At 40.2% G+C, this 14,655-nt stretch overlaps 1 protein-coding gene across 3 annotated transcripts; it reads right to left on the bottom strand.

The window, feature by feature from the left end:
* Positions 1 to 483: 483 nt before the first annotated feature.
* LOC104414385 lies at positions 484 to 6,726 on the bottom strand. Of its 3 annotated transcripts, XM_010025468.3 has the most exons (5): positions 6,239 to 6,726; positions 2,271 to 2,375; positions 2,131 to 2,187; positions 960 to 1,070; positions 484 to 846 (listed from the first exon to the last, which is right to left on the bottom strand). In XM_010025468.3, the coding sequence occupies exons 1-5, from the start codon at positions 6,584 to 6,586 to the stop codon at positions 787 to 789; spliced, it is 681 nt and encodes a 226-aa protein (XP_010023770.2). In that variant the 5' UTR covers positions 6,587 to 6,726; the 3' UTR covers positions 484 to 786. The 3 variants fall into 3 exon arrangements, with proteins under 3 accessions (XP_010023770.2, XP_010023769.2, XP_018717286.2); XM_010025467.3 differs by having other exon boundaries at positions 484 to 1,070; positions 6,239 to 6,719; XM_018861741.2 differs by lacking the exon at positions 2,271 to 2,375 and having other exon boundaries at positions 484 to 1,070; positions 6,239 to 6,721.
* Between the last annotated feature and the right edge of the window lie 7,929 nt (positions 6,727 to 14,655).

Raw genomic sequence — 14,655 nt, 5'->3', positions numbered from 1 at the left:
TCGGTCAATACGACATTTTTCCCGGACTGCATCTTTACTAGTGCTAAACGTAATACATATAAGCAAAGCACATGCAATTCCTAATGAGATGCAAAAAACATTCCGCCCTTTATCACTTGTGCTCATTTATGGGTTACTGCATGCATGCCTGTACATTATAAATTAACTGCTTGTTCGCACAGATTTTGTTCGAGTCCCGTGGGAATTGCCCATACCATCACTATTTCATCCCAGGAACGCCGCACATTGGGAAAGTACCTGTGACCACCACCACCAAAACCGGTCCGTCGCCATCCTTCCTCACATGACATCCCTGAAGTTCTCTTCTCGTTTTCAAAAAAATAAGGATTGCAAGACAGTGCTTTCTGGCCATTTTGTCAAAATCTCTCATCCATGCGCCTGACATGAAAAATTATATGGAATGCGCAAGAAAACTCCTATTCGTAAATGAGTGAACAGTTGACAAGCATGATCCTCTGGATGCTCATGATAAAAACTTCCATCCTTATTTATACAAAGCACAAAAATTAAGGCCACATATTGTATTTACAATGTACAAAGCAACACAGACTGCAGAAAAGAACATGCAGATGCAGGCTTTCTAAGCCTCACGGTCGAGGCATCTACTGAAAATACTAGGACAGCATGGGCAGACTTGCATATCTCAAGGAAACTAAAGACGGGGATTGTACAGACTGCACCACTTTTAGAGGCTTTATAAGTGGTGGGTGCTACAGACCACACACGACTGGAAACAGAGGTCCAGTCCCACCGAGCTTATCAGCATCAGGCACACTGGCGTAGAAGAAGACACCATTTGACATTTCCCAGCTCCAGTCCTGCTTCCTATAGACAGACATATGGGGCCAGCGATTAATCCTCACGTAGTGTTCCCTAATCTTCCCATCATCAATGAAGCTAGTGACTATGGAATAACAGCATTCATGGCCTCCCCACACCTTGTCGCCAGGATCTGCACTTTGGCTACCGTCCAGATGGAAGTACCGGTGCATTGGAGGGCCAGTGCCTTTCCAATAGGCATCTAGATTTCGCCAATACTCAGGTGCGGCCTAGTAAAATGCAAAATATTTTGTCATCACTAAATATCTTGGCTTTTGGAGAAACTCCAGATATGAAGCAAGTTCAATCCACAGAGATCCCTCAAGCATCAAGAAGCTCGACATACATGCAAAGCTTATGGGCCTCATGTTGGCAATGGCATGGACATTACTCTTGTCCGAAGATTTGCTGGTATTTAAGAGACGTTCAAGAGCAAAAACTGTCTCATGCTACTGTCACATCAATGTCAATACACAATTTCCAGCTCTACTTTATATTCTAAGTGAGGGGTACAACTTTGACCTCTTCCATTGACGCACTCAAGACAGATGCAATGTAGGAGAATTACCAAACCAAAAAGTCCTAATTCAGTCATAAACCTTTTTCTTTACTATTTTGAGTATGAACTCAGTCCATCCGACTGACCAATTTTGGCTTGCCGACACTGACATGGACAGCAGCCATCCCATGTGGCGTAACTTTCGCTGACTAGGGTAAGGCTCGAACTTGCTGGCCACTGGCTAGGTCGGCCTTGACAGTGGCTGGGCAAGGTCTTGCCCAGCGACGTTGAAGTCGAGGCTCACCAAGGGCAGGGTGAGGTTGACCTCACAGGCCCTCCTCTCTGGCGGGTCACTGGATGCAATCAAGATGAAGGGAAAGGGGGAAAAAAGGGAAAAGGAAAAAAGAAATAACAAATAACAAATTCAAATAAATATTAAAATATTATTAAAACTTGTTTAAGTCAGCACCAATCATGCTACGTAGGATGGCTAGTGTCTTTGTTAGTGTCAGCCGGCCAAATTAGCCAAATGGACTAAACTAGCACTAATGCAAAAAGTTTATAACTCAATTGATAAAATAAAAAGGTTTATGATTGACTTGATATATTTGTAATAAATTTAGGACTGTTTTGGTAGTTTTCTCAATGTAATGCAACTTTATCAAGACTCCAACGTAGGTTTATCATATATATTGACAAGTAACAAAAGCTAAAGTAGAGCTCAAAGCTTAGCCATAGCAGAACAGAAAGCAACCTCTACGAAAACTATGTTGCGGTTGAAAAGCACATACCTTACTGAAATGGAACTCCCATGCATGATCACAGAGATCATACTTTGTGATACGGGTCTGTCATGAAAACAGAAAGACATGAACAAAAACAAAAGGTGTAGGTGCACATGCAAACTAGAGAGAGAGAGAGAGAGAGATACACGTTTGCCATCCATAACAGATAAGGAATAAGCAGTCAACTTCGATAGTCCATGAACTTGGGATATTCTAGGTATGTGTGCTTTGCCAGACCACAATTCCTCACACTGAATTAAAAAGCAAATATCAGTTATCAAAAGAAACCTTCATTGAACGACAATTGCAAGATTGAACCACGACAACAAATCATGAATATTACATCAATACATGATGGGCTAACCTCATAGGCAGGACCATTCCGACTCTGACAAATTCCTCTAGTAATCTATCCTTTTCATGTTCTAACTCTAGCTTTTGCAAAATTCAGTCTACTATTGTTCCTACTTTCTAATGACTAAATTTTTCGATTAACCAAACAAAGCAAATTTATATAAAGTTACACTGTAAAAAGACCAAATTTTTTTAAAAAGAAATATTTCAAAGCACACAACTGCTTCCCTGACATATGATTTGCGGGTGGCCACCATTGGATATGCCATTGAGAATGACAGTATTAACTGTTTATACTTTGACATCTTATGTGAGGACTTTGATCCAGAGGGCCAGAATAATTGTGGTGGGCCATATCTTCAGTTTCAGTACCCAGATAACAGGACACACACAGGAAATTACTGTTCATGAAGCTAAAGTCACTGCCTCAGGCACTTAAACTGTCATGATGCGTGAGATTATTAGATGATCTTTTGCCTTACCATATGAGTCGCTGCCTTGTTAAAGAAAAACTTTGCCACCTCATGCATGGTTGTAGTTTTTGTCAACTTCCTCAACTTGTGCTTGCTTGGCATCTCTCCTTTCCATCTCACCTTCTTTAATAGCCACTCTATGTACCTCGCCACTCTATGTAAGTCCTTGCACCCAACTCAAAATCTCCAGCTGGATTGTTCCAGCAAATAAAAAGAAAAAAAAAAATCTTCAGATGGATCGAAGAAAGGACAAGAGAGGTACTTTAGGGAAGAGGTAAAGGAAAAAACGAGAAACAAAGGATGTTATGACCTTTACTGCCTAGCTAATTATAAGAGGTGATTCATCTTAGATCAACAAGATTTTGCAAAAGCGATTAATTGCATTCTTCATTTGACTGAGGTTCGTTATGCTTAAGAAATGTACAAGACGTGAATAGCAAGAGTAAGAACTTCATGATCTCGTGGTGTCCTAAAAATGAACAAATACACACATTAATCCTTGACCTTTCTTATTCACAATCTATATAAACTGATCATGAAGAAGGCTCTTGCATATCCAAATAAGTCCTCTCCTTATCTAGTCCAATTCCAATTTCGAGTATCTCCCAAGCTAATAAAAAACTCCGAACATTCACTCTAGATTCTCTACCTCTTCTATCTTTGGATGTCTCTGTCATCTCTCTCATCCAACTTGCTAGCTTGACATGGCCGAGGGTAGAGTATCAATCTAAGGAGGTCAGTAGATGGAGATAGCCAACCATGCATGAGCTACGAAGTGGACAAAACAAACCCAAATTGAAAAGAAAAGTGTATCCAACCTCAATTTGCTACTATTCACAGCATTTACTGGCAGGTAAAGGAAGCTCACAAAACCTTTTCAAGAAAAAGAAAATACTGATCCTTCATTCAAGTGAAAGCTTCTCTATCACATTGTAACCCTTTCAAAAGAAATTTAACACCACAATTTCTGCCACATTAAGCTAACCACTGCCATTGAGGATCACAAATGGCAGCAGTACCCCAATTGACATCAAATGTAGCTAGGCCATGACAACCACGTGAAACAACCAGCAATATATCAATAATGCATTGTACAAGTGTGAAATTGCATCCTATATCTGATAAGCATTTCTGATACTTCTGCAATCCATTTCACCATAGGGAACCAAAAGAAAAAACTTAAAAGCTTCTATAATTCACTAAGACAGGTTTAATCACTGAGTCTTTGGACTAGTCCATATATTTTCTTATTCACATATTGCCATCTACAGTAACTACTTAGGGAGGTGACAAAACATTCCCATACAATTCCTCAACAGATCCCCTCTCAGAATTCCCCATGCTTAGACCCTGAAATTTTTGTCTAACATCACTATACCCCAATGCATATTGGTAAACACTCGTCAAGCAGAAAAGGTTTGGATGCCCCTGTCCCCACTAAAATAAAAAATCACCATATCCATCTTTTCTTTTGGCTACCCATTACGCCCTTAGTGGCGTGTGGTCATGGTGCCATAGGATTTGACCCAAGACCTCTTGGCACTAAGTCGATGAGAATTGCTGCTAGGCCACTAAGGCCTTTGGCTTCCCCTTGCTTATTATTGCTGTCAATTTCGATTTATCCTACATCTTTTATGCACATCTCTTTTTCTCCCATCTGAAACCTTTTTTCCCTCTCATACAGCTTAGATTTGTAACAGAGAAAAGGGATTTTCATTAGTACACTCCTCAACCAATGAGGTTGAATGAATAGAAAAAAATGTGAAGTAGGCAAGGGCATACAAGCTAACAAAATGATAATACCATGGAAAAATTATTCCTAGAATTTGATGAATGGGTGCCCACTACAAGAAGGGACACAAAATCTATTGAAAAAGGATCGATGACATGTCTGATATAGAGAATTCACAACACCCATTTAGACAAATACTCAACTAATGTTTGGATCAAACAGTAGCTTTGGTGCCATCTTCCTGAGTTAACAACCACTAACATATGGCCAACCCTGATTAAATATTCATCAAGTCCTAGACGAAACAACTCCACAGATGAAAAGAGCTTCCTTGATCATTGGGGTAGAATTATTCCTAGTGACACTCCCAACTTATTAATAAAGGACATTAAGCTCATATGATTTTTTTGTACATGATGCAGCGCATAATATTTGACTCCTCATCAGCAAGGGAGCAAACAAAGAAATGATAAAATAGAGTAATCCACATATTATTTTGGTCAGAATACTACTTCCTCACTACATGGCAATTATTTGACCAACATGATGCACCTCATGCAATGTAGTTACGGCAATATCAAAAATTAAATCTAAAATTCAGATACAAGAAAGATGCAACCCATGTATGGAAAACTCCTATTGTCGCTCAACTTTTAAGTAACATATCTGCAATCTATTATGTTGTAAAACTTCTAAATATGTCATAAAACAATAGAGAATCATTTTAAAAAATCACAAAGATAGAATGTGAATCTCGAACTTTCGAGAGAACATTTACAGAAAAGGTGCGCAGATACTTTCCTTGAAGTCTGGTGACATCTCTAAAATTCTCATCTTAGGTTCACAGTCAGTTTGTAAAGACTCCAAGGATGCATGCTACATTGAAAAGCATGGTTGGCCTCATAAAAGCAGTATACTACATCACAGATCATCTCTAATCAAATTCCATACCACTTACAGAAAGTGGCTTTATATCATCAAATTTGGCATATTTTAAGATCTTGCGTACATGTGTCAGCTAATTGACACCATCAAAGACCACCCCATATACTCTACAGCCAACAGGTAAACCATTTTTGTTATTAGAATAGCAATAATCATCGATCTGTTATCAAAAGACAGACACTAGCAAGGCACTAGTCAAATGTAAAAAAGCTGCAAGCGGATCTCAGTCGTCCAGTTAAAAAGCCCAAAGTACAACCACAAACTTGGCTCTTCATCAGGTGCGTTTCAAAGGAGTAACCAAATTGGCCAATCGAAAGCTATCGCAAATGGAAGAAACAAAACCACTTAAAATGCACGCTTCACACAATCCTTACAAGATTCTCATAAACGCATGCGAAATAAGATACTCATCTTAAAATCCGCTTCCAGAACACCAAAACCATCCAGACTTGCTAATCCAACCACCGACAGAAATCATAGCACAAAATCACTATCCAAACTCAGAATTTAGCAGCCCCGAAATAAGAACGAATCATTACGACAAACGAAATATCCGAAATCACAGCAGCAATGAAAACAGAAAGAGAAGATAAAAGCGAGCGAAACAGACCTTACGGCTCCAGAGCCGGTCGCTGGAGGCAACGCGGTGCCACGCGCGAGAGACGAGCAGAGATAGTGCCACGCTGCGTGCGTCGAGGTTGTTCAGTATCATCACCATGAGGTCCGCACCGAACACCTCCAGAGGATCGCGAGACGACGACGACGACGACGGCGGCGACGGCGGCGACGGCGGCGGACGATCCCGATCCTCGCGCTTCCTCTTCCCCCTCCTCCTCCTCTTCTTCCACTTCACGGCGCCTTCCTTGGCGGACGACGGCAAGTCGTCCCGCTCGTCGGCGTCGTCCGGCGAGGCGTCGCTGCTCTTCGCTGGCGGCATGCTGTCCATCGTCTGCGCCATTGCGGAGCGAAGCCCCGAGCTAGAGAGAGAGGAGAGGGAAGGTTTGGTCCCGAGGTGGGAGACTGCTGATGTGCAGGGGTTTCGTTTTGGGGCCTGTGGGGCCTGTGGGGCCTGTTTTGCGTTTCCACTCTCTTCCACCGACAGGACAAGCCAGAGAAGGAGGCCTGTTTATATGACGGATGCGTCCACGTGGCCATTCGACGAGGGTTTGACGTGGGTGCATCATGATTGGTGAGTGTAAGTGGCGGTACGTGGAGTCGAATGCAGCGGATTATTCCGAGCTTAACATCCCAAAATCATCCACAATTTGATTGTGGTTACTATTCTACATTTTGAATTAAGATAAAATTTGGATAAGATAAAATGTGAAATTTAGACATCTTTCTATATCTTATCTAGGCTCGTTAAATAGGTGGGTAGGATCGTCACTTGCCGACCCTTGAGTGCGTTGTATCCCTCATTCACTTAGGTCATTTGATTGCAATGTCTTAAGAGACATCGCTGGCCTATCGCTATTGTTGTTTAATTATACGCAAGCAAAAACAGAGACAAATCACCCAACCATTCATAATGAAATAAGGATAATTCAAACATTAATATACATCAAAACACACTTCATTTATTTATGCACATACGTGAATAGTTACAAGCTAATTTCATTCACAACCAAAAGCTTAGCTAGCCAAGTATTGCCATCTCCGGTTTGGGGTTGGCTTAGCACCTCTACTACTAAGAGGGTGACCTCAAAAGGTGACGTACCTTGCTAACTCCCAATGCCCCATGGGCTCCCTAAAGAATCACGGTTTGAGGTCTAGGCCCCGATTTGAGTTAATGTCCGGATTAGTGACCTCAACGTCAGGACGTCCAGGTCCATGGCGTCCCAATTGATGGTCATAGTCCCCACCTGGGGTCCATCGAAACCTCTAGGGGATTGTACAACATCTCTCCTACCTAGTAGTAGTAGGCGATGAACTTGCAGGGGGCATTAAGCTGGTTAACCCTTGTCTATCTGTGACATTAGTGATGTAGCACTTGTATTAGTACTCTATCCTTACGATCGAATATTCTATCACTTGAGAACTTGGTCCACTGGGACCCTAAAGTGAACGTGTCGAAAGGGTTCGGTCAAGCTTAGGCCCGAAACTTTTAAATAATAATAGTGAGATAAACTTAGTTAATAAGTTTCCTAATCATCACGTAGGAAGTAATTCACCTCAAGTCGGCCTAAAAATGCAAGTTAACATCAATGGCAGATCAATAACAAATCTCTCCTTTGCCTTAACTACTAACATGAATGATTCTCTCACTTTTCATAGTCATCATAACATAAACATATAGGGAAATCTCAGACCAATCACATAATTATGAGGTAGGCATAATAATGTGCAATATCTCACAATCATGCACAAATGCCAACTGATAATCCAAACATAAGCAAATATTATTTCCAAGCACGTTCCACACATATATGTCTAGATTATTATGATTGCTCGGGCCATGGCCAAACTGGAAGGTTGATGATCTTTTGGCATAATCACATCATCTCGTGTATGTATACACCCCAAGACGACATTGCAAATGAAGAGATTCGTTTGAAATCCATCCATAAATGGTATCTCATTGACATGGGGCATTCGAATTTAATTGAGTATCGTCCTGCATAATTATACACATCAGGATGATTCTATCACCTTGCATAATAATACACATCAGAGTATTTAGGTGATCACACAGGTATGCCATAACTCAAACTCATTTTATATCTTTTTCATTAATTAATGGAGGAGTGTGTAATGCTAATTCAATATGTAATAATATTTGCTACATACATGCTTGTGTCACGGCCGATCGATGGGATCGTGACCGCCTTGGCGACTCTCTTTAGGCCTCGTGACACTTGCATCTCACATCACATCACATTAGCATACCACTTGCATATTTTAATATGTCATCTTTCTACACATCCTGACATACATAATAATTCATTATGAATATGAGGTGCCGTAAACAATTACAAATTTCCATTCTAAGAGAACTTACTCGAGCATACCCATATTTAAACCTAACACCCAACAATACAACAAACCTCTTTGAAATCATATCCTAAGGAAAAGCGTAGGGCACAAATTAAGATATTGCATGTTAACATATTATACTACTATAACACATTACATATTAACATACTGCATTATTATAACATACTACCTGTTAGACCATCTATCTCATAACTACAATGCATCACACCTTAACGCATCCCATTACAACAGCATATTACACGTTACTATCACATATCACATATTAACATAATATCACACATTATGATAATTTATCATGATAATCTATCGAATATTTAGATAATCTATCGCGATAACCTATCGGATATTTAGATAACCTATCCTAATAACCTATAAGATATTTAGATAACCTATCGCGATAATCTATCGGATATTTAGATAATTTATCATGATAACCTATCTATTAACTAAACTAACCACCACTTATCCTTAATTTAATGCTAAGCTTTATCCTAAGTGCAATCAAAACCCTAAATGAGGGTAAGAAAACCACTCACTTTGGACCTAAACCAATAGCTCATGGTGGCGGTGGAGGCTCACGGTGCTAGTGGTGAGGCATAGCAACGGTGAGTGGATGGTCTCCGACTTCGCGGTGGTCTAAGCCAAGAGGAGTGAGGGAAAGGAGGGCAACGATGCGGCTGGGCGGCCTCCCCTTAGGCTCCAAAACTCAGCTTGATAATGAGAACGGCGGTGGGAATGGCATCTTGATGGTGGATGTGGGCGGTAGATAATGGCTGATGAGATCTAGAGAGAAAAAGGGAGGAAATGGAGAGGGTGAGGTTTGGCAATAGTAGGGGGGGAGAGAGAGAGAGAGAGAGAGAGAGAGAGAGAGAGAGAGAGAGAAGTAAGGAGAGGGAGCGTTACCGAATTTAGGGGGAAAGATAGTTCATGGCGAAATTCCATGGATGGCCAAGATGAGGCCTTACTCCCAAAGCCAAGAATGCGTGGCCAAGATTGCTTCCGGCAAAACTTGCCCTCCAAGTTCCATTTAATGCAACCATCATTCCTAAGTTAGAAATAGGATAGACTAGGCTAGGATGATGCCACTTTCTCTCTCTTCCATCCCTTGAATGCCCCGCACTCTCTGCATGCAAAAATGTTTTTTGTTTTATTAGGCTAGAATGGTAAAATGGTAATTTCACTAGATTTGGTTACTGTTCATGCATATGGGTAATGATGAGGGATCTTAGAAAAGACCCAAAAGGGTTTGGGTGGGACATGAGCCATTAGTTGGCCCTCCTGGCATGAGGCCCATTGTGATGCGGGTAGCTCCATCGACCAACTCGAACCATCGATGCTTATCCAAGACAAGAAAGAAATTGGGCATCATGTGCTTTGATGGATCATTTTGAATGAATAATGTCAATTACTTATCGATACTTTGTGGTATGTTGATAACTATTGATGGGAGACCATTTTAGACATTTTGTATGACCAATTGATGAAGTTTTAGGAGGGTTATTTTCTAGTTAAGGGAGAAGCACGAATTTTGGAAGGCTGAAGATTCAAGAATACAAGTTCCCGTGCTAATAAATGCATTTCCTAAGTTCCTAGGTGTCTTTATAGTTATGTAGTTTTCAAGAGTTAAAAGTCTAAGTTCTTAGGTCATTAAAGTATGTTTTTTTATATTTCTTAAGTCTAAAAATCCTCCTATAAACAAGGGAAAATTATCCAATGTAAGGAGATATGAATTTGATAAATGAAAATTGTGAGATTTCCTTTGCTTGAGTGAACTTCAAAGAGTGGATAAGTCCTTTCCATCTCTTTATCCTTGGAGCGTAGATCACTCCTTGGTGGTGAGCTATGAAGCTCTTCATCCTTAGCTGGTGGAATCTTTAGGCCTTGGTGGTGAGCTTCTCCTATCCCGAAGTCCTTTATCCTTCACTGGTGGAAGTTTTAGGCCTTGGTGGTGAACTTCATAGATTTCAATCTTCATTTTCAGTTGGTGGCGTGACCTTATACCTTGGAAGAAGATCGTTCTATCTTTTCTTATTCCCCTTCATTTCTTCCCCATGTACACTACTCCATACACTTAACTAGAAAAATCCCCCTAGAAAAAAATTCGTTCTAGAATCACTCGCCTCACACACATCAAAAGATTGGTATCAAAGCTCAAGGTTCAACTTATTTGAGTGATTCCTTTCTTCCTTCTATTACAAATTCCTTATGGTTGATCAAGTTCCAAGAGGCTTGACTTTGGAGCAAGCGCACAGAAAGGCAAGATTGCGCAATCCAAAATCTTCAGCAACAAATGGAGTCCTCAATCTTGTAGAGAATTCGGCGAGACATGGACAGCCAGCAAGGCGTCCCAATGAACGGCATCGACGTGACAATTCTAAATCTCATCAAAGTTCTAATGACGATTCTGATTCCACTAGAGACAACTCTAGTGATTCTGAATATCAAATTCGAAGATGAAGAGGGAGGCATAAGGAGCATGAAAGAGACATTAAAGTGGAGGTCCCTGAGTTTGACGGTAATCTCAATCCCGGCAACTTTGTGGATTGGCTACACACAACCGAACAAATTTTTGACTTCAAGTCCTATTTGGATGAGAAGAAATGTAAGGTTGCTGTCCTAAAGCTGGCAATATATGCTTCTCTATGGTGAGAGAATCTAAAGCATCAACGAGCAAGAGAAAGAAAAGGCCAAATCAAGTTTTGGGAAAAACTCAAGAAGTTGATGAAGAAGAGGTTCTTGTCGGACACTTATAAGCAAGATTTGTTCCTCAAACTGAATTCCCTAAGACAACAAGGGATGAGTGTTGAAGAATACATTCGTGAGTTTGAACAACTCAAAATGAGGTGTGAATTTCCAGAAGTTCCGAAGCAAACCATTGTTCATTTCCTTGGCGGCATGAATCGAGAAATTGCTGATATGGTTGAACTTCAACCTTATTGATCCTTTGAAGATGTATGCAAGTTAGCCATAAAAGTCGAAAAACAATTGAAGAGCAAGAGGTTTTCCTCCATAACCTCAACAAAGGCAACATCCTATTTTAAGGGTGCTTCCTCAAGCAAGGGCGAGAGTACGTCGACAAAAGACAAAGACAAGAAAAAAATGCAAAGCCTTCCAAAGAAGTCCAAAAGAAGTTTGAAGGCGATGCAAGGAAATGCTTTAAGTGCCATGGTTTTGGGCATTTTCAAGCAAATTGTCAAAATTGGAGAGTTATGACTCTTCAAGAAATTGAGGGGATCAATTCAGCGCTTCAAAAGGCTGAGGGCAATCAAGACCAAAATGTTTCTGAATCTGAAGGGGAAGAAGTTGTGGAGAAAGCCGATGATGGCGAGATGTTGATCATCCGAAGAGCATTGCATGTTGAAGTTTCTCCTGATAATATGAGCAAAGGGAGAATATATTTCACACCTGTTGCACTATTAATAGAATTGTGTGTTCGATGATCATCAATGGTGGGAGCTGCACCAATGTTGCTTCGACAACTCTTGTCAACAAGTTGAAGCTTTCAACAACAAAAAAAATGTGTTCCTATTGATGCATGCCACTTGTTATTGGGTAGACCGTGGCAATTTGACATAAATGCTACGTATGATGGTCGGAAAAACACATACTCTTTTCATAAGGAACGGAAATGCATTACTCTTTTACCCTTAAACATTCTTTGATACATAATAATCAACTTAAGGAGGGAAACACTTGTAAGGAAAATCTATTCTTGAGTGAGACACGGGTTGAGAGTGCCAATAGCAAAAAAAAAAAAAAAAAAAAATGTATTTGCTTTGCTTGTGGTCGAAAAAAGAGTGAGATGGAGCGACCCCATACATCCAAAAATACATTGCTTGTTGAAAGAGTTTACAAATGTGTTCCCAGAGGATTATCCACATGGATTACCTCCCATAAGAGGTATTGAGCATCAAATTGATTTAATCCTCGGTACTCCACTACCAAACAAGCCAGCTTATCGATGCAATCCAGAGGAAATGAAGGAGTTGCAAAGACAAGTCGATGAACTTATCAACAAAGGATATTTTCGAAAGAATGAGTCCATGTTCTGTTCTGGCTCTACTTATACCTAAGAAGGATGGTACATAACAAAATGTGTGTTGATAGCTGGCCATCAACAACATCACCATTAAGTATAGGTACCCTATACCTAGACTGATGATATGCTTGATGAATTATATGGTTCTTTTGTGTTTTCAATGATAGATTTGTGGAGTGGTTATCATCAAATCAGAATGTGAGAAGGTGATGAATGGAAGACGGCTTTCAAGACCAAGGGAGGCCTGTATGAGGGGTTGGTTATGCCATTCGAATTATCTAATGCTTCAAGTACCTTCATGAGACTTATGAATGAGGTTGTTCGTTCCTTTATTGGTCGATTTGTCGTTGCTTATTTCGACGATATTCTTGTTTATAGCAGGAAGGAGGAGGAGCATATCTCTCATTTAAAATAGGTCTTTAATGTCTTGAGAGAACAAAAACTATATGCTAAAATGGAGAAATGTGAGTTCTTCTCTCAAGCATTGTGTTTCTTGGTTATGTTGTTTCTAAAGATGGAATCTCTGCCGATCGAGCCAAGGTGGAAGCTATGAAGACTTGGCTGGTTCCGAAGTCCATTTCTAATGTAAGAAGTTTTCATGGACTAGTTTCTTTTCTATTGACGTTTGTCAAAGACTTTAGTACCGTCATGGCTCCTATAATTGAATGCATGAAGAAGGGTACTTTTGTATGGACAAAGGCTACTCAAAATGCCTTTGAGGTAATCACAGAAACTTTGTGAGTCCCTTATTCTTGCACTTCCTGATTTTGATAAAGTATTTGAAGTTGAGTGTGATGCAAGCGGAGTTGGTATTGGCACTGTTCTTGTCCAAGCACAAAAACCATTGGCATATTTCAGCTAAAGGTTAACTGATTCCAAGAGAAATTATTCAACTTATGACAAAGAGTTCTATGCCATTGTCCGAGCTCTTGATTAGTGGAGTCATTATTTGAGGCCAAAGCATTTTGTCCTTCATTCTGATCATGAGGCACTTAGCGGCCAACGCAAGCTTAATTCGAGACATGCAAAATGGGTAGAATTCTTCAATCATTTTCTTGGCTCAAAATATAAACTTGGGCACAATAATGTTGTAGTAGATGCTTTATCGAGAAGATATTCTATGCTTGCTATTCTGGACTCTAGGATTCTTGGATTTCAATCGATGAAATAACTTTATTATGAAGATGTGGAGTTCTCATCCATCATTGACAAATTGCAAGTGGGGAGTTCAAGGTACATATTCTTTAAGAGATGGGTTTCTTTTTAAAGGAAATCGACTCTGTGTGCTGAAGAGTTCTTTTTGCGAATTGCTGATTCGAGAGGCACATATGATGGAGGATTGGTTGGTCATTTTGGTATTAACAAAACTCTCAAGGTTCTTCAAAAGCATTTCTATTGGCCAAAGATGAGTGGAGATGTGCATGCTATCAACTCAAGGTGTGCAACTTGTCAAAGATTAAAAAGCCATTTCCATCAAGGTTTGTATAATCCACTTCTAGTACCATTGCAACCTTGGGAAGATGTTAGCATGGATTTCATTGTGGCTCTACTAAGAACTCAAGGAGGAAAAGATGCCATTATGGTGGTCGTCGATCAGTTCTCTAAAATAGCTCATTTCATACCATGTCACAAGACCAATCATGCATCTCATATGGCTAAATTATATTTCAAAGAGATTGTTCGCATTCATGGAGTACCAAAGACCATCATGTCGGATCGTGATTCCAAGTGCTTAAGCTACTTTTGGAAGACACTATGGAGAATGCTTGGTACAAGACTCTTATTCAACACAGCTTGTCATCCACAAAACCAATGGCCAAATAAAGGTAACAAATCGTACTCTAACCACTCTTCTTCGTGGTATGGTGAGTAAATCTTTGAAAGATTAGGATTTGAAGCTTGCGCAAGCTGAATTTGCTTACAATCGATCACCAAGTTATACAACCGGTCAATCACCGTTTGAAGTTGTGTATGGAATTAATCCTCTCAAACCC

Source organism: Eucalyptus grandis, chromosome 8 (genome assembly GCF_016545825.1).
Source record: "Eucalyptus grandis isolate ANBG69807.140 chromosome 8, ASM1654582v1, whole genome shotgun sequence".
Taxonomy (NCBI): domain Eukaryota; kingdom Viridiplantae; phylum Streptophyta; class Magnoliopsida; order Myrtales; family Myrtaceae; genus Eucalyptus; species Eucalyptus grandis.
Note: the sequence above shows the minus strand (reverse complement) of the source record. Positions and strands in the feature narration are given on the sequence as shown.